The sequence below is a fragment of the Notothenia coriiceps genome, unplaced genomic scaffold, assembly GCF_000735185.1.
Source record: "Notothenia coriiceps isolate Sejong01 unplaced genomic scaffold, NC01 NC01_scaffold00026333, whole genome shotgun sequence".
Lineage (NCBI taxonomy): Eukaryota > Metazoa > Chordata > Actinopteri > Perciformes > Nototheniidae > Notothenia > Notothenia coriiceps.
Genome location: NW_011359034.1, coordinates 1 through 25,282, shown reverse-complemented (window position 1 = coordinate 25,282; position 25,282 = coordinate 1). Strand labels below are relative to the sequence as shown.

The following is a 25,282-nucleotide window of genomic DNA, read 5'->3' as shown; positions in this document are numbered from 1 at the left end:
GACAAAAATGTAATAACCGTGCGTCTCAGTGAGGCTTCAATTTAGGATGGAGACAGAGAATGCTAAAAATAGGGCCATGAAGTGCCAAGAAGCATTATATTCTACATTCCTGTCAGGGAGCAGGACGGGAGGCCAGGGGTGGTGCAACAGTAAAGCATTTCCTTCTCCATACAGGAGGAGGTGGCAGAAAATCCAACCGCAGAATTAACATTTTTCTGCTGCAGTGGACCTTTAGGATGTCTTTCTGTGGCTTTTTATTTCTTTCTCACTCTCTCTGCCCTCCCACCTTCTCTTACCTTGAGAAAGCTGACAAAGTCCTGCTGCTGCCTACGAGTTTCCAGGTTTAGCTCGCTGTAAGCTGGGTCTGCAGGGGGAGAAACAGCAAATTATCCAGATTTGATCTAACAATTCGGATGTTAAGCAGCTAAATAGTAGGAAATAAGCATTGTAATGGCTCAGAAGTCAAGTCAACTCAGCATCCTGGGTCTAATTCCATCTTTTGTTTCTGTCTGAGTTAAAAAATATCTAAATATGATTTGATAGATTTTTAATCCTACATATAATGGGGCTGCTCAACTGACCATTTGCAAGTAGTTCCTTAAAACATTGTGTTACTGTTAGTCCTGGGATGCGGTCAATTCTTTGACATAGGTCAACTTTATAATCCCGAAAGTAAACAAGCGCTCCAGTCCCAGCTGTGTGCATCACTTTTTAGTATCCCATAGCTTCCGTTGTGTTTTGAGCTTCTTGCAGTTTTTTGTAAGTGCAGCATTTTGTTTATGCAGCACTTTAAGTAAACGCTACGCATTTTTCATCATCATACAAGTTGGTGAATGTTTCCTAAAAGCTGCGCATGTGTTGTCAAGTTGGTGGAGATGTTTTGGCACATTTGTCTTTTTATATTTTTGCATTTTTAAATGTGCAGCGAGTTTCCCCTTATGTGTAAGTGTTTGCCCCTGTCGGCCACCATAGGACATTTACGTGAGAAATAACTATAATTTCTCCGCAACCCTGATACATTCTCGTTCACTTCTTTACTCGGCCCCCTGACCCTGAGGCTAAGGTATAGTGGTTAGGAAAAGACATACGAGCTGATCATTTTTTTACTGTTTGACTACAACCACCATTGTGGTAAATTGAAATTGACGGTTGCCCTCTCTCACCTGTGGGGCCCTCACTCGAGTATCCCAGGTTGACCTTCCCCCTTGTCGCCTCAGCAACCAAGCTTCTCCCGCTCACTGATTGGTCAAACCTGCAAATGGCCAGATGAGCGGTCCAATAGAAAGGATTTAAATGTTTAGCTGGGATACGCAGAGGCAGACCATTTTATTTTCTCACAAAGCTTCAGTATGTCAAGCGCCTCTGTGTTTTTTTCGTCATAAAGTAATTTGATGGATACAAAAAATGTACATCATCATTTTTCACTGAATTTTTTTAGAGGGGAAGCTATAAAATGTGTCCCAGCTGCCTAGACAAATAATGCATAATATATCTGCTTCTTAAATGAGCCGAGGAAAATCTGAATCTTAATTAAGCTGTTAAAAAATGTAATGATTATAGCAAACTCATGTCTTCAATTTTATTTAATAATGAGGAACAATAAGAGCCCATTCATTACTAAACTATTGAAATGTAATCCATTACAAAGTTGCATGTAAAAAAAATCAGAAACCTCTTCTAAGTATCAAAATACAGAAGAAATATAACCTCCATTGGACTTCTTTGTTTACTTCCGGAACATAGTGACATCACTATGGATCACATTGTACGTGATAGGCTAAGGGGCGGAACATCTCTAAGCGGTTGACCAATCACAACAGAGCTAACCAATCAGAGCACACTGGGCCCTGTTTTCAGACAGAGGTTGAAAAGAGGTGCTGCAGCACAGGCAGTATGAGGAAAAAAAGAGCTTTTTGAACATGGAAACATGTAGAGACACAAAATACAAAATAGTCTGTGTAAGATAACAGAACAATGTGATCAAACCAAGATATTTAGTATAAAAAATGTCTCCTTTTAAATGATATGTAAAGTTTAAAAATATTCAGACAGTACGTCTACCTATAATATATTAATCTATATTTTGAAATGTGGAACCTGCCATTAATCACCATTCTTTAAAAATGTACCAGTAATCCAATTAGTTCTTTTTTTATGTAACTGTAAGGGAGTACAGTCCTTTTTAAAAATCCTAATTACATAATCCTATTACATGTAATCGATTACTCCCTTATTCCCTTATTTGAAGTAAAAATGGAGCTCATTACAGATGTGATTCTCTGACTCTTTCACAGATTATAGGCTGCTGCTTTCTCCTTAGGTCACAATTGATCTTAAAGTTCTTTTTGTTAGTTTGAAAGGTGGAGAAAATCCAATGTTTTCTTTGTTTTAAAAACAGCCTCGTAAAGCAGAAGAAGCAGAGCTCTTAAATCTTACCTTATTGCCGCCTCCTGTGGGCTCTGCTCTGAAAGGTAAAAAACATGAGGCATTAACTTTAAAGAATGATTACGAGCCGTGAGCAGCTTTAACTTTATTATTCTCAGTACATTGACCACAAAATCATTGTGCTTGCTCACTGCGTCTGCAGCAATATGAAAGCTGTAAATACTGCGTTTATTAGTTTTGGATTCTTCACTAATATCATCGCCTCCAGTCAGTTTTTCAATTCACCAGAGAAAGCTGGAATTGAGTGTTAATGAGTTTTGTCGCACAGCTTTGCCAAAGGTCCTCCTGGCCGCGGTGAAAACACACAACAATATAACAATGGTGCAGATGGTGCACACGCCTCAGGAGACGTATAAACTGCTCCTTTTACAGCGAGAGGAATTGCCTTAGTCATTATATTTTAAATCCCTGCTGTCATGCTGGCCAAAGTCTTTGAGGGTGACTTTATAAGATCCCTCTTTTCCCCGATATTTACAAAGCATGCATTTCTCCCCATTGAGGTGGATTACTCAAAGAACAGTTTAGCGGCTAGGAGGCATGTCACATCCTCTAACATGTGAAACATCCTCGTGAAGTTAATTTAGACGAAGAATCAGACGTCTCAGGTGCAGAACCAGCCGCCGTGGGAGAAAGGTCACACCTGCTTTATGATAATCCCTTAGCTCTAAACTAGTGCCATGATTCGCAATGGTCCTGCATCAGTCATGGGGATTACATTGACTTCCAAATGTGTGATTTAGGGCCACTTTTTTGTTATCGCGCACAAACAGGGCTCCTCCGCCTCCTCGTGCTACAGAACAACGATCCCCTTTGGAGATTCTTCTTCCCTGGCCAGACTTTTTTTACAACGTCACACAAGTTTAGCGCTACGACTTGGCAAAGCATTGGTCTCTCTGTTTGGAGAGGTGACAAAACGTGTGGATTCATCACAAATCATCTGGGTTGTGAGCAGTATGGGGAATGAGAGAATAGCGTCTATTCACTTTATGTTGCCCCGCCCCCTATCTACCTGGTTAGCTAGCTTACATTAGTTACCCATCTAAAAAGCTAGCCAGCAAATGTTAGCTATCTAGCTAGCTATCGCTCGTAATTTAATTTGTTATTTAACACCCTATGGTTAGACCTGGAATGCATCCATCTGTCTATCCATCTATCTATCCATCCATCTATCCATCCATCTATCCATCCATCTATCCATCTATCTATCCATCTATCCATCCATCTATCCATCTATCTATCCATCTATCTATCCATCTATCCATCCATCCATCCATCTATCTATCTATCTATCCATCTATCTATCTATCTATCCATCTATCCATCCATCTATCTATCTATCCATCTATCTATCTATCTATCTATCTATCCATCTGTCCATCTATCTATCCATCCATCTATCCATCTGTCCTCTTATAACAATTCTGCCATATTGAACCGGCATGTTTCTACGTAGGTCAGAACTCTGTAGGGAGGGCCTATGTCATATGTTACCTCAAGGCCACCACAGTTTCATAATTGATGGACATTCAATTGGATGCAATCTGTGACCTCACCACAGAATCCTACACAGTAGACATTTTAAATTAAAGAAAACAAGCCGTGGCCAAAAGCTAAATGTTTTACGGTTAACATACGGACTCATCTGGCAGGATCCCACTGATAGTCAGGACCTCAAGTTCCCCGAGGTACAGTATCACTAAGTGTACCGGCATCTGTAATCCTTTTAGTAAACAGGTTGATTGCTTGATCAAGGTCGCCACGTCCCACCAAACAACGGTCACCTCATCTGCACATCTCAATGCCCGGTATCGGAACAGACTTTAGATATAAACCTATGACCATCCCCTTTACTTACAATAACTTTCTAATTGAACGTTTTTACCTGCCTATTCCAAATAGTGGACTACAAAACAGAATACAAAACATTTACTTGCAAATGCTTTTTAAAATAAGATAATATTATCCCTGGTTTCACTCGAGACACATTTCTCTCTGTGTTTTGAGAAGTGTCACAATGTGTGCACAAGTTATCTAATATACCGCTCTTTATTTTAAAATGTATTGGAACATTCGAATCCTGCTAATAAAGCATATTTTCAGTAAAAAGACTGAACTGCTTTTCCTTCAAAGTAAGGACTCTCCAATCCATGACCTTTCTATTAACATCGGCACCTCTGTTGTTTCCCTGACTCAGACTTCAAGGAATCTGGGCGTGACGCTAGCTGACCAACTGTCCTTCACTTTTAACATCGCTGCAACAACTCACTTCTGCAGATACACTCTCTGCAACATCAGAAACTCATCGAGAAATCAGCAGCCCAACTGGTCTTCAACCTCCATATGTTTTCCCACAATGCACCGCTCCTCTGCTCCCTTCTCTCACTGCCCAAATCCACTTCAAGACACTGGTACTGGCCTACCGTGCTGTCAATGGATCTGGTCCTTCCTACGTCCAGGACATGGTTAAACCATACACATGCACTTCAATCTACGTCAGCCAATCAGCGTGCCACTCCCTCGCTGCGAAGAGGGACTCATACCCCTTAATTAAAACAGGCCCGTTTGCTATCCTGGCCCCAAAATGGTGGAAAGAGTTCCACATTGATTTCAGGACAGCAGAAAGTCTACACATCTTCCGTTCCGTTTCCAATGCACTTTGGCCAATAAAAAAGAAAAGTACATCTGTTCTGTAAGTAGCACTTATGCAGTAGCACTTCATCCTGTTGGGTTTATAGATAGGATGTGAACCTGCAGGATTCTTGTTCTCGAGTTTGTTTCTTCATGGATGAATGCATGTCTTCTTTTATTTAACTATAAGGGAATACAGTTACCTTTTTATGTATCCGGATAACGTAATTCTGCTACATGTAATCTGTTACTCGCCAAGCCCCAAACTCCCAAACTCCATAACATTCATCTGGCTGCAATTTACAAATTATTTATCTAATATATCATATTCCAATCACTTGTATATAGACTCTTATTTCACTATTTCACAATTTCACTATGTTTCTTTTTGTATTTACTTGCACTATTTTTTCAGTTTTTATTGTGTTGCACTGTTGGAGGAGCCTGTGACCTAAGATGTTCATCGTCATAACTACACTGTAGCTATGTACGCATGAATGATGAAAGCCTTGAACCTTGAATCATCTTTGTACATTTATTTCTCATGAGTTGAGTTTCCTGTGGGTTTTAAGGTTAAAAGTCTTTGCCCTTCTGTTGGAAGTGTCCCAGTTTTCCTTGGATTTCACGCCCTGAAGTCACGCAGTACACACACTTATCTAACCTTTGTGCTGCTGCTGTTTCAAAAGAAGAACAAATGCTCTGTGCTGACAACTAATGTTCTTCCTCTGTCAGAAAATATACTGCATGCTCTTGGTGAAGGCCATCGTGGGGTAGTGTGGAGTCTCAACTGGAAGAAGTGTGGGGGGAGGTGACGTCTTTTCTTTTTTTTTACCAATTGAAGTAAAAGAGAAGTGCATACTTGCTTGTCTCCTGTGTCTGTAGCAGAGGACAGTGCAGATGCAGAGCAGGAGGAGCAGCAGAATCGCAGAGAGGGAGGCCATCGCTGCCAGAGGCACCGTGCAGCCGTCCTCCAGCTGCACCACCTCTGCCACTAAGAGAGGAAGTCACATGTGGGTGAAACGCTGAAGCAGTGTTGTTACTCTGCAATCCAATCACAGAGATGCAGACACAGTGTAAAGAAAGCCTTGTTCAATTTGCTTTCCATTTGAAGTGGTGTGCATGAGGGTTTTTGCAGAGTAGATTTAAATAAGAAAAATGTCAAACAAGAATTACAAATGGAACATTAATAAGATGATAATGCATTTGTATTTGAGGCTCTTTGATGCAAACTCATGCAGTTTTTGATCTGAGAACTTCTTTCTGTTCCACTCTATTCTTCAATAATAATGCTTCACAGGGGGAAAGAACAAAGTGAAACACACAAAGAGAGGCGGGTTGAACAAGAGAGAAGAAATGAAGAGACATACCAAACTAGGACGGAGCAAAGAGAGAGTCTTCACTGTATAATTATGTTATTTAAAGCGTTGGGAGGGTTACTTTAAAAATGTATTCTGTTACTAATACTAGTTACGTGTAGAAAAATGTATATTTTGACTTGATTGCTTTTTGTTACTTTTGGATTACCTCAATATCAAATGCATTGATATTTCTATTTTCTTTTATTTATTTGCATTCCATTCGATGGTGTTGTGGTTAGTCGACCGCTTAGAGATGTCTCGCCCCTTAGTCTACCATGTACAATGTGTTGGAGCGTGTGAGTGTTACATAGTGATGTCACGGTGGGGGTGGGGGGTGGGAGAGAAACACAGGGATGTTAGCCTTTGCAGACCATTTACATGCATACAAACCTATAGAACACACACTACATGCAAGGGAAAACCCCCAAAAGCATAATAGGACCTCTTTAAGTCAAACAAAACATCTTATTGATATATAATCAGGTTACATAATTTTTATATTGTGATACTCAGAGTTGGTTAGATTGTTTTAAAGGGTACCCGTAACGGATTTCAATTATAACAAACCCTTCAAACCCTGAAGCAAGGACGGAGAAAATATGTTGTGTTATTTAATGAAAAACACATGAATGCGTCCTCTCACCCACTGTCAGGCGGAAGCTGCTCCTCAGCGGTGTCCGGAGTGCAGACACGGAGGCCAGACAATCCACATAAGAGCTCTTTGCTGCTGTAACACTGAGGTTACTGCTCACAGTGAAGAGGCTCTCCCCCGACTCTTCACTGCTGATGTTGTAATCACCCTGACTCACCTTAGAGAGAGAGATAATTGGTTTATTTGTATTCTGTTTATTCATTTGGATGGTGGACATCTAACTAGACAGGATGTATCTGTTATTCTGTAAGAACACTGTATAAGACCAAAAGTGAAAATATAAAACAAATGGTTTTTTGTGTGTTTTTTAAGTACGTTGTATACATAGTGCTTTCTACGGTTTTCGACAGGTACAAACGGCCCAAAACAATTCCATTAGGTGAAACGTACTGCAGCTTCAAATATAAAAACACACATGCAAATGAAATACATCTTCATCAACTTGACAACACATGCGCAGAATTTTGAAAAAAAACTACTGCTACTTTTACTGAAGTAAATAATCTGTCTTCCATCTTATTTTTATTTAACCAGATAAAAGCATTGGGATAAAATCTCCTTTTCAATGCTGACCTGGCCAAGAAGGCAGCAACGTTACACATAACACAAACATATAAAATACAGAGAACATAACTAAGAAAACAAAAGACAAAAAAGCAGTCACTACATTGTGCACATTAGGACAGTAAGAAAGGTGCACTACTTATTACTGCAAGACCAGCATCTTTGGCTGTGACCATGTTTTAGTTAAATTGCTGAGTTTTAAAAAGGCTGAGCTCCCTGGAGATGTCACATCTGTTTTCAGATTTGTATCCAGACAATTGAACGGTGCATTCAGCGGCTGTAGTTCCCACATGTGTAATGAGGCTTAATACCATTAGAAGCAAACAATTACACTTGAGAACATTTTACAGCAGGGTGTCTTTTTCAGATGTAATAAATGGTAATAACTTGATGTTGTTTTGACCCCTGTAAAAGCAGAGGACAGTTTCCTAAAGGGTGTGGAAAAGAAACGGAAAGCCTGAAAATTATAATGCACCTTATCTGGCTCTGCACAGGCACACAATTACAGCATGTACTTATTTACAGGGGCATCAAATGAAAGTGGTTTGTGTAAAAACGTTCACAAAGAGGTCTGTGATGTTATTTAATTTAGAAATGGGCAAAACAAAACTGTCTCTTGTTATGCTGTAATCCAAATGCAGCTGAGAGTACTCTACTCAGGTCTTTGGGGAAATTTGTGTTTGAAAAAATATAATGTTGTAGTGGACACTATGATCCGTTATCTGTGGTCGAATAGAAGCTTTTATCTCATGTTCCTTTTCCTTGAATGTTTCACCCTTTACTTGTGTTAATAAACTTATGTGTTTTTTCAAAGATGGTAGTTCTTGTGTCTTTCTTTTTTTTGGACCGACAAGAGTATGGCATTTCCTCTGGCTTTGTATTGACGAAACAACATTTCAACATAACATTCAACTATACTATGACTTTTATTTACTTACTATACTACAACATTTTAATAATGCATTGTATACATTTTTATTACTTTTTTAGACCTACTTCACCACAACGTTTTTTCAACATATTATACATAACATTTAAGTTTAAGTTGACAGAAGTTTAAGACATTTAATTTTTGTTCATGGGTTTCCTGTTAGCCTGGCTTATGTACAATTACAGGAGAAAGACTGCTAGCTAACGCTGCCACAGAAATGTTCAGGCTTTATGTAATGGCTTGCTTTCATCACGTCTAATATTAATAAAACACTAGATCTACTTTAGAGTGTGGGTCCATCACACCTACTGTATGTTGATTAGTTATTTCTTAATCAATCTGTTGGGCATTTAAGCTCAACACGTCCACCCGCTGCTTTGCTAGCGCTGTATTTAATGGGATTAGCAAGTTGATTTGGCTCACCACTTCTACAATATCACAATAAGTTGTGTGTCTTTGCATTAGCAACATTGATGCTGTTCTCTAATATGAAAAACGGTGGTTAGTTCTCAGACAGACAGTACTGAGGAGGATGTGTGTACTCACTGTTTTGTTATTCACATGCCATTGCAGAGTGGGTAGAGGGTACCATCCCGCAGCGTGGCATCCAAACAGAACTGACTGACCCTTGAAAACTAGACTAGAGTCCCCGATCACTTTCACGCTGCCCTTTTCTGCAATCAGAAGAGAAGTACATTTACACACTTTATTTGTTCTTATTTTTGTGCTTGCATTTATGAATATGTATGTACCTTATAGGTTTATGTATACCTACAGCTGTTAGGAATCTATGTGTTTCTGTTATTTGCATGCATATTTCTGTACCCAAAGATGAGCATCACCTCTCCAGATGGCCCGCTCGATTTCAAGAGACGGATTTCATTCGTCCCGGGTGATTGATCGCATGTCTCAAAGTCTCAATTGCCTGACGAATGCTTCTCTCTTCTCCCCTTCATCTCCTTCCCTGCCAGCCAAATAAGCCACTTAAGGCCTCAGGAGATATAGTATCTCATATGTGAAGTCTATTGTCTGGCAGAACGAAATTCGGTAGATGCAACAGACAATTGCTACAGACAGAAAGATAATTACAGAAGCTCCGGTGCTTTGTCTAAGCGGATGACATGTCTGTGTGGATTTAGGTTCAAATCCTCAGATGTTTTGTACGCATTATTGGCTGTCCCTTTTCTCCAGGAGCTTTTATTTGATGCCTGATTTTGGTGTCATAAACATCGTACGGTCCAATTCTAGGAAGAGTGAACTCAGAGCTGTTGGGTAAAGGTTGGCGGGCCTCATTTGCATTGACTGATGAGCAGCTCTGGGCGATCATGGCAGATTGATATGTCTGAATAGAGAGAAAGGAACGCCATCAGCACTCTCTCCCTAAGCTCCGATTTAAGTGATCCCTGAAATAAGGTTTCGTAAGGTTGGTTGATCACTGTAGGGAAAAGACTTTCAGCTGCTGTTGCAGTCCTTAAGAGGCGGGGAGTCCTCAGATAACTCTTTCTGCAGGGGAACTTGCTGCATTGAGACTTTTATATGTCTGTGTGCAGAACTCTTATTTGCATGATAACCCATGGCCTGAGTGTGTGGGAGTGAATTCACTCCAATGAGGAGGGGGCTATGCCTCTACGGACCAAACATCACAGGCATGTTCGCTCTTTGAGTTCTATTGAACACTTCTCCTTTTCTGCAGCCTTCACTGCAGAACCTGCTCAACAGTGCGTACAACCGTATTGATTTAGTCAATTGAATGTACAAGCGAGTGAGAGGCATAAGCAGGCAGGAGTGTGTTGTCATATTTACATCATCCTCATACTGGACAATTAAAGTAGGGAGTGTTGACGATAGCATGCAGAGGCAGCCAAGCGGCGGTGGATTTGTGGCTCCGCTCCAGCAGTATATCTGAAGCTGCAGTACACAAATCACAGGCAGAGTTGCTGACTGTTAACTGGGCGTGCCAGGATGCACAATTAATTCAAAGGCTGTGTCAGGCCATAGTGATCCTGTGCGTCCAGACTCGAGGGCCTGATTCACCATGCAGTACTGTTAATGGCTGCATATGTCAGTGCGGATTTGTGGTGTTGGCAGCGATGGAGGCTCTCTGTGTAATATATTGGAGGTGATGGGTCATTGGTTTTTGTTTCCCTTTGCTTTTTTGCAGAGAGGATGTTTCCACGCAGATTTTCTTTTTGCCGAGTTAGGTTTGTACAGGTGGAAATAAGCTGAAGGTCAAAAGAGACCAAACATGGCAATCTTTGAACAAAAAGGCTGTACAAAACATATCAGAGTGAGTGGGGATGGGTCAACTATCTTTGATTATTCCTTTTCTGAGGTCAAACATGTACATATCTTTCTCTGCTCTCCTTAAAAAAGTTGGACTTCCCTCTCATCAGCAAAGAGGAACACAGAAAGAAGCCCTATTCTGTTTTTTGGGTTGTTTTATATATTCCATTGACTCCTTTGTTTACTTCTGTAACATGGTGACATCAATATGTAACACTTGTGCTTCTATTGGCTAGCACTCAAACATATTGTACGTGGTAGGCTAAGGGGCGGGACATCTCTAAGGGGTTGACCGATCACAACAGAGCCGGCCAGCTAACCAATCAGAGCAGACTGGGCTCTGGTTTCAGACAGAGAGTGAAATTAGTAGCTTTAGTAAAAAGACCGGAGAACATTGAAGCTTACAAACATGTCACAGTAGAGACACAAAATACAGATATGAACATTATAGGACCCCTTTAAACCCAAAGATGCTTACAAGTCGTTTTTATAAAGTAAAAGTCAAGTCTTTATCTAGAGTCTAGAGAGATGTCTAGAGAGATGTCGATTATCTTATGAATGTTATGAGCGATCTATCATATGCTGCATGCCCTCCGGTCTGCTTAGAAAATTGCATACAGTAGCTTTATCTAGAAGTTCAAAGCATGTACTGTATTATCTTCACTCATATAGCTATATAAGCGCATCATCTTCATACAAAACAAAAGAATATTGATATTTAATTCAATTTTGGGGGGGAAATGTAGGGCATAACATTGTTTTCTTAAAAGATATATATAAATCAATCTGTTGCAACTATATTTATTTTTATTAAAAATAAATTGTATTGGTTACTACTACCAGGGAGTCCCAGGTTTGTCAAAATGCTGCAGAGCTCTCAAGCTTGAGATATCAACACTAACAGAACTGCAGAGAATGACTGATTCTTATCAAGCCTGGACTCTTTACTCTCCAGCAACAGAGAGGAGAAGAAGGGCTTCAGCTGCAGTGTGTAAATCCTGCTCTGCAGACCGGTCTGACTGTCGAGGAGTCCCCAGCTTTCCACCTGGTATTTATATCCCCCCACGGTCATTAACAATGTCACAGAGTAGAATCAACATGTCTGTACTCATCCACACAGCCCAGTAGATGATTTTCCACCCTCGATAGACGACACTTGCTTTTACAGAAAACCCTCACTCTTGAATCCCCACTTCAAAGAAATTAGAATAAAGGCACTTTAATTAAGATGAGCGCCTTGAACACTGGGGGGAAATGCTCTCTGTCTCTTTGTGTTTCAGAGACAGCAATGTGGGGGTATGCAGAATGAAAGCAGCTACTGTACATGATTTTTGCTTTGTCCCTTCTTATTTTACGCTTCTTTTTGTCTCGTCAAGGTTAAATCAGTGTGTTTCTGATCTCTCAGTTTGCAATTGAGACTTCTCATCTGCAGGCAAGACTTTGAAATTCTCTGCAGCCGAAGTAAACACTAACTTTCTGTATTACTGCTACAAATCAATGTTACAAACACATGTACACACTCTGACACACACACATACCTTGTACAAACAGGCTGGCTGTTCTTCTGTCGCTGCCCTGGAGGTCACAGGTCAGTTGTCCCTGGTTGCGCCTCTCAGTGGTCTTCAGCACAAACACCCAGCTGTCTCCTGATGAGACGCTGCCTTTCTCTGCCGTCACGTTAGGGTGGACGGACGGCAGGACGCCAAACTCCTTGGAGATGGTGAGCACCGCCGTGCCGTCCAGCAACCACACCATGACGGTCCACTTGGTCTTGGAGGGAGTGCAGGTGAACCGCGCGTCGTCCCCCCGCAGGACGGTCAGCGCTTCAGGAGACAGCTTCATCGCAGCTCCAACTGCGGTGTCCAAATCAGAAACAGATGTTAAACACATTTATTTTCAATGTGGAACAAAACAAATCAAGTCATCAGCTGATGCGCTGATTTGCTTTCTTGGTGAGAGTTTGAGTAGTGGAGACAAATATATATTTAAAAAAAACTAAAACTTATTTTCAGGTTCATATTAATATGTACTGTAGTGTCTCTACTGTGACATGTCTCCATGCTTTAATGTTCAAAAAGATCTTTATTTTTCTAATGCTGCAGCACCTCTTTTCACCCTCTGTCTGAAACCAATCTGCTCTGATTTGATTGCAGAAAAAATATGGTGCCCCTTTGTAAAAGTAGTTTGCAAGCTGTGGTCGGAGATACAGAGATACTCAGATGGGGTGCTGTTCAGCCAAATTAGCCTGCATGAGACAAAGGGGAGCCAAATATCAATGTCTTGCTGAATCCCATGTTTTCCTGACCGAGGCAGCCAGCAAAAACAGATTGAATAGTTGTTATTGTATTCCACAATATTCTCCCTTTGAAAAGACCATACACATAACAAAATAATATGAGGCCAATCATAATTAAGAAGCTGGCGATATATACAAACCAGCAGTGGTAAGGGAAACCCAAGTGACCTATATTCTGAATGTAAGCAGTTTAACAACAGCCACATGCTGCAGTTCTTTAGCATTGGTGTGCACATTTAGCAGAGCAAGCTGACTTCTTCAAATATCTTCTCAAAATAAATGACATTAAAATTGTAAAAGATGCATTTTAGAGTTGCAATATTGTGACATTTGATTATTACTCTCAATGTGAAACATTACATTATAAAGAACTTTTGAGTAACAATTTAATTGTACAAATTGTTCTGTAAAGTCATTTATATTTTTATTGTATTTTTTTACAGAATTGCCAGTTTTTTACGCTACGAGACATTTTTAACAGTGTATGCAAAGAGCATGTACAGTACATTCTTGAAATCCGAGTTGAAATGTCCTAACGCGATGTTTGTCTAAGGAAACCTATACATATCATTGAGAATGAGCAAGGAAGTAGATTTCAACCATATCGCTCAAAGACCAGAACAAAATGGCGGCTATACTTGTTTTGTTTTATTAGATTGTGAGTTCATGTTTTAAGGGCTTGGAACATAGTGAATATGAGGTGTTTTTTTTCGTCATAAATGGTTTTAACATTTAAACCTTTCCATGTTCGAGGACCAAGTGTATTAGAGAAATTGAGTAAAATGAAAAGAGAAAGAGGAAAGAGAAGAAAGAAAGAAGAAATAAAGCATTAGAGGATAAAGAGACAAAGAAAGACATTGACAGCCCAACTACCTAAATCTCTTTCTTACTGAGGCTGTCCAGATGGAGACGGGTGATTTGCCCGGGTGCATGAATGAGGGCGAACAGGATTTAGGGAAGAAATAGCAACCAAAATAGGAGTGTGTAAATGAATCTGTAACTGTGGGCAGCATGCGAGGCATTATTCTGCAGGTTATGCTTCCCTGCAGTTTGATAAAGCCACAAGGACAACATGAATAGAGCTAAAATAGAAAAAGTCTCCATGAGAAAAAACACACTATGCACTACTGTGAGGGCCTACTCCTCAACTACACACACATGCACACACAGACACATCACTGCAGTCGGGTGGATGTGTACACCGCAGTGCAAATCATAAATTATGCATCCGTTTGGGAAATTAGGCCTGAGAAATATCTCGGACATCCTATACGGAGATGTATTTTCTTTGCAATCTGAGAATTGCAGTCTAATGAGCGTAATGCATGCTCCTATTGGGACCACGAGTCCCCTTACCACTGGCTACATCTTACTGTTAACTAGATAGGCCACCATTTCGAAGAAAATTAATGATATAGTGCAGATAGATCACATGGCTCTAATCAGAGGGTGGGTTTATTTTAAAACGCGCTGCCACAAAGCACAGCATGCACTAGATGGAGCCGAACATGCACATTACTGTCCGCTGTGTGAAACACCAACACTCAAACAAGCTGCTGTTTGTTCTGAGCTGAACTCTCACCTTGAATGCTGCATGAGAGGAGGAGCAGCAACAGACAAAATAAGTCCATGTTTAATCAGTCTGTCGAGTCAATCCATTGTTCAATGCTGCATGGACCTGAAACAAAAATAATTGAGTTATTCTCAGCCGGAGGTATACAAAGTAATTTAATTAAGAAAAGCAGTGTAAAACCATCAAGTACAAGTCCTGCAGTCAGAATTGTTCTCAAATCAAATAAATGAAGTATTAGCATAACATACTTAAAGGGACAAAAGTAGACATACTCCAGCAGGGTGGCCAATTTCTAAATATTATTATTATTATTATTATTATATCTTTCATATATATAATGAACATTTTACAGTGTTCATCAATTAAATGAGGCATAAGCTAAAGGAAGAGCCTTTACAAATAACGTGAGATACAGCAATAAAGTTTATCCTAACCTGTAATAATACACCTTTAATTATAAGTGGATTATGTTTAGTTTCATTCAATCTAATCTTCAAAGCAAAACAATAAAATACATGTAGTAAAAAGTACATTTTAAACTGAATACAGAAAATTAAATACTCAAGTGAAGTCTCTCCAAATTGCATTTAAGTTTACAGAGCATAGCTGTAGCCTTTAAAAAACATATTATAAAGTGTTAAATATATATTCATATCCTGGAAATAAAATGTGTTCTTGGTAAAGTGTCTCCTAAAGAAAGCTGAGGACAGTGTGGAAGGAAAAAAATATATATTGTAAGATTTGAATTTATTCTGAGCTAAACTAATCACAAGATAATAATATTGGCTCCACAACTGCCAGAAATAAAAAGCTAATGCCACTGTAAGCTATAAGTGAAATGAAATGACAATAACATCTCTTCAGCTTCAGACCTTATTTCAGACTCAAAACCAAAAATACATTCAAAAAACAACAACCATTAAGACCAATCAGGAACATGTAAAAGCGCTTAATTATGTCCGGGTTTTAAGACTTGTTTCTGCACCACTGCACCAGAAAATGTGATATCTTGTTTTTCAAATTAAAGGTCACTGTCACAGTCAAATGCTTAATATTTGTACACAAGGAGTGAAATTGAAAAATACTGGAGTAAGAAAAATGATTTCAGTTTTAAATTTTTTTTAGCTTACACAAATTCCTAAATGAAAATCGCCTTGATAGGACAGTAAAGTAGGACATCTTACTACAAATTGTAATCTTGAATACAGGTGGAACTTCTCAGAGTATCATTACGTCAAACCCCTGACATCTTGTGTATAAATATCTTGCAGCATGCAGTTTCTTTTGACACAGCAGAAAGCAACATATCCTGAATAAATTCCCCAAATTCAGTGAAATAATAACCATAAGTCCCACTGTGTTGGTGTGACTCACCTCAGCCTGGTGTCACAACCCGTGGATACATGTCAACGATGCTGCTCCTTCCTCATGCTTTCCCAAAACTTCCCTGTTAAATATTACCCGAAACTCAGAGGGAACTTTGCCCCGTGCTTCACACACATGCAGAGTGACTCAGAGTGCAAACAATGCCCCTCGTACGGCTCCATTTCCCAGGGGGCTTTACAAGCAGACCTCCACCCTCTACAAAGAAATGGGGTTGGACACAGGAGGTGATGATAATAACAGCAGAAATACAGAATATATTTTTAGAAGGATGACATGCTTTGATAACTTTAGTCACACAAGCAGCTTGTTGTGCAGAAGAAAACATCAACAACTTTTGGATGGTTATGAAATTCATTCATGTTCACCAGAGGATAAACCCTAATTGTCAGTATCTTTGGATTTTTTATGAACTCTTTTTATTCTTTGACTTTCTTTTCTTTAGCTCTAGCCATGGGGTTGGCATTTGTATACCTTCTGTAAACTGTATACTTTGGTGATTGAAAAACTTCATGCAATAATTCTTGTTGTTCTCTTCTTGTTTGAGGTGCTAATGGAACCAAATTGGAAATATTGAGCTAGCCACGTTATCACCTTGGTAAATCAGTTTGCCACGATGGAAATATAGATATGAAATTCAATCATGTTCCCCAGAGGCAGAACCCTAATTACTTTACTCACAGTATTTCTGGCTTTTTTTTAATGAAATGTTTCGAAAAATAAGTGTATGTCTAAGAAATGTGCTACGGACTTTTCCATCATCTCTGGCCATGCGGCTGATATTTGGAGTTTTGACTGAAGCACCCTGGCAAATAGATTACTGTAAAAAAGTTGATCCAATATTGAGTCAAATTTTTCTTTTGTCCTATACTTTGGTTTTTGTCCAACTTCCTGCAATAATAAAGTACAGTTTCACCAAAGTCTCAGTTTCTGAACTCTTGGCTGGAAACAAAGAACACATTCCTTTTCATTCTTGTTAACAGTCTATTGTATATTTTTCACGTAACAACACATTCACTGTGAAATACCTACAATGCCTTGTAAAACATGTTTCTATGGTATCTTACATCCCCCTCTCCTTTTCTAAGCATCTCTTGGGACGAGGCATTTCTTGGTGTTTTCCTGTTTGCCTCAGCACTTCTGACACTGCACAATCTGATCTATAAATATGCCAACAAAAGAGTTTAAAACAAAATGGTCGTTTTTACCAGTTTACTTTATTGCATTTTCCATTGCATGCAAGTCTTAGTCACATGGTTCACTCCTTATTCAACAAAGTGCATTGATTAGACAGCAGTATTGGCAGACGTAACTATAGTGGTGGTGCAGTATGTGCGTATTTTTCCTCATGTTGCCTTTAGGAAGTCTTGAATTTGTACATTCACTTGATCGAAGGATCCACGACATTGGTAAAACTACTGATAAAAGATCAGAACACACTAGAGCGTGAGTTTCAATCTGAAATGGGGCAAAACCATCTAAGCTATACCAACAAAAATGTGTAAAGGCCACTTCTTCTCGGTTAGAAAACTAGAATTTCTACAAGAAAAACACGAGAAATACGTTCGATTTTTACCAAAATAACTGAATAGCATTTTACAAAAGCTACTCGACACCACTTGGCTACTCTGTGCATTTTCATTACAGTACGTCTCTAAAAGGCAAAATATAAAAATTAAGTCAACATTGCAGTCAAAAGAAAATGAGATATGCGTGTCAGGACTTTAGCTTTTGACTTGGCGCCTACAAACACATGGCCATCAGTTTCCAGTGGGGTCCTTGGGGACGGGTGGAGGGGGGTCAAGCGTCAAAGGGTCAGGGAGAGACGTAACGGGAGGCTCCTTCAGGCTGAAAAAAAAAAAAAGAAACGAGGTCACATATTTACCAGTTGAGGCAGCCGCCACCACCGCTGAGCGTGTGCCACCCAACGTGCTCCGGAGGCACATGAGGCTCACTTAGCAGCTTCCTCTAACGCTGCGTGACAGGGGCTCGCAAGGTCTGGAGGAAGCTACCAAGTGAGGGAGAAGACGAGCATTTATTCAATGCTCACTCTGTGGATCTTAATGCATAGCGTCATATACAGGCTTCTGGAGTAATGGATTACATGTAAAGGGATAGTCTGGATACAAGATAAAGGAGACTGATTTCCCTTACAGTTGCTTAAAACAGAGATGTGATCAGATTACCGTTACACATCTTAAAATTGTGGATTATTAGCAATTTTACAATGTTAATAAAATAAATAAAAGAGCGTTTAGTGTTTGCTGTCTTCTTTGTAAACTGTTCTGTTCTGTAGGCTAATATTTTATATTTGAAGTGTGAATCTATACGACTACTGCCTGAATCTGCTTCATGGCTTTCACTTTCTTTGGTTCATTTGTTCTTTTTTTTTTTATTCTGTAGTGTTGGAGCGCTAGCCAATAGAAGCAAGAGTGTTCCATAGTGATGTCACTATGTTCCGGAAGTAAAAAAAGGAACCCAATGGAGGCGTATATAACACACTACATAACACACTACAGGAGAGGGAAAACCCCAAAAAGCAGAATAGGGCCTCTTAAAAGTAGGTTAGGTTACCGATTACATTTTGTTTACAGGTAACTAGTAATTAAAGCAGAATAGGTTATCAAAGTTACCCTCCTACCCAGCACATCCTTTGAAGATTAGGATTATCAAAACCGCCTCAGAGGAACCAAAAGAAAATGGAGGATATTTGTACGTTTGTTGGCCTCACAGATGGTCTCTAGTATTCTGTTTGCAGATGCAGATCCATTAGTGAAGGGTCCCTTTGAAATCCACTGCTGCATTATTTTATTTCCTCAGACTGAAAACCTCAGAGTGCATGAAAACAAACCCTAAGGTGAAGCGAGGGTAGCGTTTGAGATTTATGCATCTTGTATAAAGGCAAGAACATTACATTGATATGAATGCAGCTTCAAAGGCACAGTATACAATGTAGATAAAGCAGAGAGGTTGTGTATTATTATTCAGAAGGTCACAGAGGCACAAAAACAGTTTAATTAATCTGGTTACATAAATGCCAAATATAAAAATGGAACTACTCATGTTGTGGTGGTGTTTACTGCAGATTCACATGATGTGTTACTGCCCTCCAGTGGTAGAGAAAACACAGAATCAAAGGAAGAGTGTAGATTTGTACCTGGATATTAACATTTTAACATCGATGACGCCCCCTGGTGTCAACTACTCAGCCTCTTCCTCCTGTAAAAAAGAAATCAACAACAAATTATTACATGGAAACAAGAATATCTGTGTGTTTTGAGTTGGTTCTAGTCCAGCTGCTATGTGATTTTGGCACTAGGTTGCAAAAAAAAATAATCAGCCTCATTGTCTCCATGACCCTGGATCCACTGGGCGGACTTAAAGCTTAGTGGATTTAGGAAAAAAAGATTACAGTTAGATCTGCTTAGTTTGTTGCACAAATAAAACCATGATTCCTCAGACAGATGGTATAAAAAAGAAAAGCCGCGTTCCTCTGTTTATTAAAAAACAACCGTCTGTGTCCAGAGGTGGAAGAAGAAGTTTGATTGTTTACTTGAGTAAAATTACAAAAGTAGTGGCATTACATTATACTTAAAGTACCAACATTTAAAATACTCGTTGTGCAGAATGGCTTATTTCAGAATAATATAAAGTAAATACTTTATTATCAGCTAAATGCACTTAAAGTATCAAATACTTTTTAATAGACCTTTCCCAGTATTACATTATGGTTCTTTTGATATCCTGTTTTTATACATGTAAGAGCATTTTCGTACTGTAGTTTGTCAATTTGAAGCAAATTCAGTTGCTTCAGTTACAGTTCATTTTGTGTCACAGAACAAAATGTTAAAATCTCTTCTGCTTGCGTTTCCACAAACAACCAAAAACACATCCAGAAAACCATTGACTTCCACACCAGGGGACAGGAAGTGGTAAAATGCTGACTCATTTTCGTGTTTTTGGACTCATTAGTGCGCCACTCTGTACTACCTGTGTTTCAAGTTTTCTTCCTTGGCCACGTTTAAAAATAAAAAAAGGAGAGAAGAAGTAGTAGAAGTAGTTCTAGAACTAGAAGGAGGTTGTTTGAAGTCAACAGGAGGGTGAGAGGACTTCACATGTTAGTGTTTATAGCGACGGGGGGGGTTAACAATGTAGAAGAAGAAACCTGAGAGGGGTGCGGTGTCAACAACAGCGGGGGAATTAATGAAAGTAATGACCTCAAGTGTTCTGTTTATCCTGAGGTGACACAGGAGTGGTGCTTAAAGTGCCTTATACATCAGGTCAGTGTGATGACTGCCATCTTGAAGTAAACAACATCCAATCCTACTACTTTAAATAGTGAGGGCCGAACACTGTCAGCAGATTTGGGGAGTAATGGATGACATTGATCCTTTTCTAGAACCCATGACCTTGACAAAAACATTTCTGAGCAATTTATTTAGCAATTAAACCTATCAACATTTACTCAAGGACTGTACTTAAGCACAATGTTAAGGACAGACTCAGATTATTAGCTTATACAAAATATAAATCGACTAATACATTTAGATTAATTATAGGTTCAGATATCCAGCAGCAGTATATAAAGTAATTAAAAGTAGCTCCACCTTTACAAACTGGGATCAACTCATTAATGCATCAATAATCACGATCCAGTCCTTTCATATTATTCTGAAATAAGTACTTATGGTAAGTATATTTAGATGCTAATATTTTAGATGCTAATATTTATGTACTTTTACTTAAGTAAGATTTTTCATGCAGGACTTTAACCAAAGTATTGTAAAAGTTGGTATAGGTACTTTGACTTTTTCCATCACTGGGCATACTAACAGGTTATTGAACTGGGGGATAGCACCCTGGGGACATCGATACACTCCCATCTGATGTAACTGTATGTTTTTCCTCCAAGTCTTTCTTAATATCAAGAAATACTTAATCTCTTCCATCTTCTATAGAACGTGTCACATGCACTTATTTTATAGTTCTCTTGGTAAAAAGACACAAAAGACTACTTAAAAAAAACAGAAGAATACGTGTGCCCCTGTCAGGTCAGTGCGGAAGAGGATTAGGGTGACGTGCATTATTTTACAACTAACCAGAATTCAGCTTTCCTCTCAAAACTCAAGTTTTGTGACAGAATTCAACTTTTTTCTCAGAATCAGATTTTTTTTTTACATTTCAACTTTTTCTAAAAATTCTGACTTTATTTCAGATTTCAACTTTTTTCTCAGAATTTGATTTTTTCCTAAGAAATCGAATTCTTGCTCAGAATCCAAAACAAATTACATTTCAAGTTATTTCTCAAAATTCTGACTATATTTTGGATGTCATCTTTTTTTTCTCTGAATTTGACTTTTTCACAGAAATCTGACTTTTCCTCACATTTCAACTTATTTTCTCAGAATTCAACTTTTTTTTGTTGATATGAAGCCCTAATCGTCTTCCGTAGGTCAGAGTGTCGGCTCCGTGCAACATAACCAAACATGTCAACATTATGCTTGAGTGCTCATAGGCAGAGTTAGACAACAACAACAAATCTGTGCACCTGCTCCAAGACATCACAACAAAAAAATGTGCTGGCAGACTGAGAAAAAATGTCAACAACACTGAAGTAACAAACAAATGTCTCATGGTGCCATATTTGAAGTAACGCTCAACAGTGAAATTTAGAGCTGAGTCACAATCCCATAATGTGCTCTGGAATGCATCACACACAAGTTGTCCTTGGAAGGAGACAGTCAAAATGTTTGTATGCAATTAGATCATGCATACAAATCTTCAAAAGGTTTACAAAACGCAAATCATGGTTGGTCAAATATACCTCTTGCACTTCAGCTTCTTCTTCTTCCTATAGAGGATCAAAGCACGTGGGACTTAGTGAGTTTAACAAATAAGGAGAGAAGATAAACGAAATAATGGTCTGTATATCGACCCATATTTTTTTGGATTCTACACTAAATCCACCAAGTGTTGTCGTATGTATCATGCTGCACATCAGGCATCTACACATGGATACATAATGGTCCATGCAGCACACAGAGGAAGACAAAAGAAGGAGAGTGGGAAAGACACCACAAACTACCTCAGTGGCTTGTTCGTCTTGCTCCTGAAAAAGAGGTTGGACAAAATAGATGGGAAAGATAGAGAGGAAAGAAGACAAAGCAAAGCAGGGAAGCATTCAGAAGATCAGGCAGCGGCTGGAATGTCTCAGAAAAGCAAATGTCTTTTCTTTTTTTTTATCCTAGGATCTAGTGAAGTCTGAACTGAGGGAGATAGCCCAGAGTTTAAGGGGCCCTACATATTAGTATTTTGTTCCACTACTGTGACATGTTTATTATAGTTCTCATACTGCCTGTGCTGCAGCAGGCTATGATTGGTTAGCTGCCTGGCTCTCTTGTGATTGGTCAACCGCTTAGTGATGTCCCGCCCCTTAGCCTATCACGTACAATGTGCTGAAGCGCTAGCCAATAGAATCAAAATATATTTTTTAATATTTATTTTCTCTTGTATTTATTCACTTCGCATTTGATGCAATCCAAAAGTAATCGGGTTGAATCACTTTTATATTTTGATACTTAAACTACATTTTTGTACAGGTAACTAGTAATTGTAACGCTTATATCTTTAAAGTAACCCTCCCAACCCTGTTTGCAGGCAACTGCATTGGTTGGCTTCAGAAGTAGCATGTACAATGTTATATTGTCCACTAAGCACACACTGCTTCTTATAAAATGTATTTCAGTGAGGAAAATGTGATAACTAAAGAATTGTATATCAATATTCTCTCATCAGGATGCTGTTTAGCGAGATTTCAGTGACTGCGTGGGTCAAAAAGATTGTTTAAAGAAAGGGAAGTGGAAATTGCATTCTTGTGTGATGTGCTTGTTTGAATGCAAACAGGGATGCAGAAGAGCGTCCACCCTTGGGAACATACTGTAATTTAATTGCACACATACTAGAATCGGACTATGTGACGTTATTCAGTATATTACATAATTAAGTCTTTAAAATAGCTTCTTGACAAGCACTGGTGGTCATACTTTAATCATCACTGCATATGTGAGTGGATAAAGACAATACACACTTGAGGCAGCAAGCACATCCTCTCAATATGGCCAACAGTGTTGTCTTCGTCTTTGCACTTTATTTGACTCTTTGTTAGGTCTACTGTGTACTAGTGTGAAATACATATGTGAAGGAATGTTTGAGCGGGATGGCAAAGGAAGCAAGAAAAGGAAACAGAGAGGGGTAGGTAAAGAAAACAACGCATAAATCTACCTCAAGCTGTAGTAGCTCTTCTTCCTCCTAGAAATGAAGAACAGATAGCAGGTCAGCTAGTATTGGGAGCAAAAGAGCACCACTGGCATGCAAAATAAAAGGTCTTCTGATTAAAAATGGAAATGGAAACTATATGGGGATAGTTGTCAGGAAGCAGCTACAGAAACTGGGAAGAAATGAGGAAGAGGATGTTAGGAGTAGAGGGATGAAGAGATGAAGTGAGTTTAAAGATGAATGAGAACAGCAGACCACTCCAAGCAGAGCAGCCTTCCCTGATCTCCATCCAACCCACACTGATGAAGACTACACGGAGGCGGTCACCGACGCAATGTTACCTCTGATTGCAAATCCTCTTCCTCCTGGAGGGAGCAAACCCAGAGATGGAACAAAAAAAGGGCAAAGAATAGGGTTAAAAAACGTTGTAAGGTGCGTGCATGAGGAACAATGTGAAGACCAGCAGAGGGACGTCTGAAACCGATGTGAAGTGAGTCAGGTGGTTTCAATGGACTGGAACACAAACTGAAGAAACGTGCCATTAATGACATGCATCAACAGGAAGTGGAAGGTGGAGACTGTGTCTGAAACATCCCTCACTCCCTTAAACCTTCCCTGCACCCCCTCTCTCCCTACATCCCTATCCCCTCGATCCCTCCCAAGCACCCTTCATCCCCTTGTCCCTTCATGTTGCGAGTGAATAATGTCACTTCCAAAATGTTTCCTTTTTTATATATACTTTTCTCATGTAAGGCTGCTGAATTAGTTTGACGGTCATGACATGCATCCCCACCTCAAGAGTGGCTGAAGACGAAAAGATTCGTTTTTAGAAGCTACAAAGTTCAAGTACTTGAAGGGATGCAGATATAAGAAAAATACCCCACTGACGTTGAACATTATAACATGATAACATTAGAAGTTAAGCATTGCAAGTACAGTGCACAGTTATTCGAGTCACTTCTGAAAATGGCTGATCATCTTCTGTCCAACACACTGGGTATTAGGGGTTAGCATTGTGGCTAACTCACAACATTATTAGGAAAAAAGTACTGTGAGTTAAAACCACAAATTCTACTTTGCAATACCACACAGCTTTCATGTAAGCATTTTAAAAGAATCATTTGACAGTTAATAGAAGAACAAGTCTATGTTGGTTAGCATTATTCCAAATATGTTCAGATCACTGGCAAGCAGATGTAAGTGTTTGATAAACCTACCTGTTCTTCTTCTTCCTCCTCCTCCTCCTCTGCAGGGGCCTGCTAACAGAAGAGAAAACAGTATTAGAGACTGTGAATCGTTAATACATTACGCAATCTGTATATTCATACGGAAACACAACAGCATCAACAGATCAGCCTTATTGAACCAAACAGAGTGGGACACGCAGTGAAATGCGGGATGGAAGACAAGAGGTAACATCAGCTAAATAAAATCACACGTGGAGGGAAATAAAAGAAATGCAATGAAGAGGTTACATGTCCAATGGTGAGGAATACACAGGGAACAGGACATTTGTATTTAGGAAATAACTGAATCCAGAGGGATGACTTGATGGGAAAATGCAGTACGAAGACGACAGACACTCAAAACAGGAGACAAACCCTTAAATGGAAGAGAAGGAAACATTAAAAAGGGAGATTGAAGGTGCTTAAGGAAGGAAAGAGAGCATTCCAGGAATGATGGGAAGGAGAAGACATTCAACTCAAAAAACATTCAAGGGGAAACGGTGGGTTGGATTGTAGCTGAGAGGCAATTACTGTTTCTTCCGTGACCTCGTCTGTTTCTTCCACCGCCTCCTCTTCCTGTTCCGCCTCCTCTACCATGTCCTCGTCTTCCTCCATGGCTTCATCCTCTTCTGCTAGCTCCTCCTCCTTCTCACCTTCCTCCTCATCAG

The 25,282-nt window shown here is 39.4% G+C and overlaps 1 protein-coding gene and 1 long non-coding RNA gene across 5 annotated transcripts; both read right to left on the bottom strand.

The window, feature by feature from the left end:
• Window positions 1–226: 226 nt before the first annotated feature.
• Window positions 227–16,214, bottom strand: LOC104956771 (immunoglobulin superfamily member 5-like). Of its 2 annotated transcripts, XM_010784304.1 has the most exons (9): window positions 16,105–16,214; window positions 14,740–14,835; window positions 12,400–12,714; window positions 9,125–9,252; window positions 7,075–7,240; window positions 5,933–6,064; window positions 2,437–2,464; window positions 1,164–1,252; window positions 227–364 (listed from the first exon to the last, which is right to left on the bottom strand). In XM_010784304.1, exons 2-9 carry the CDS (start codon window positions 14,786–14,788, stop codon window positions 255–257), a joined length of 1,017 nt encoding a protein of 338 aa, XP_010782606.1. In that variant the 5' UTR covers window positions 14,789–14,835; window positions 16,105–16,214; the 3' UTR covers window positions 227–254. The 2 variants fall into 2 exon arrangements, with proteins under 2 accessions (XP_010782606.1, XP_010782607.1); XM_010784305.1 differs by lacking the exon at window positions 1,164–1,252 and having other exon boundaries at window positions 280–364.
• Window positions 16,215–17,311: 1,097 nt separating this feature from the next.
• Window positions 17,312–25,276, bottom strand: LOC104956770 (uncharacterized). 3 transcript variants are annotated; one of them, XR_799595.1, is made up of 4 exons: window positions 25,146–25,276; window positions 24,606–24,647; window positions 19,271–19,332; window positions 17,312–17,961 (listed from the first exon to the last, which is right to left on the bottom strand). It is a non-coding gene; the product is annotated as an uncharacterized lncRNA (long non-coding RNA). The 3 variants fall into 3 exon arrangements; XR_799596.1 differs by having other exon boundaries at window positions 24,606–24,644; XR_799597.1 differs by having other exon boundaries at window positions 24,606–24,644; window positions 25,161–25,276.
• Between the last annotated feature and the right edge of the window lie 6 nt (window positions 25,277–25,282).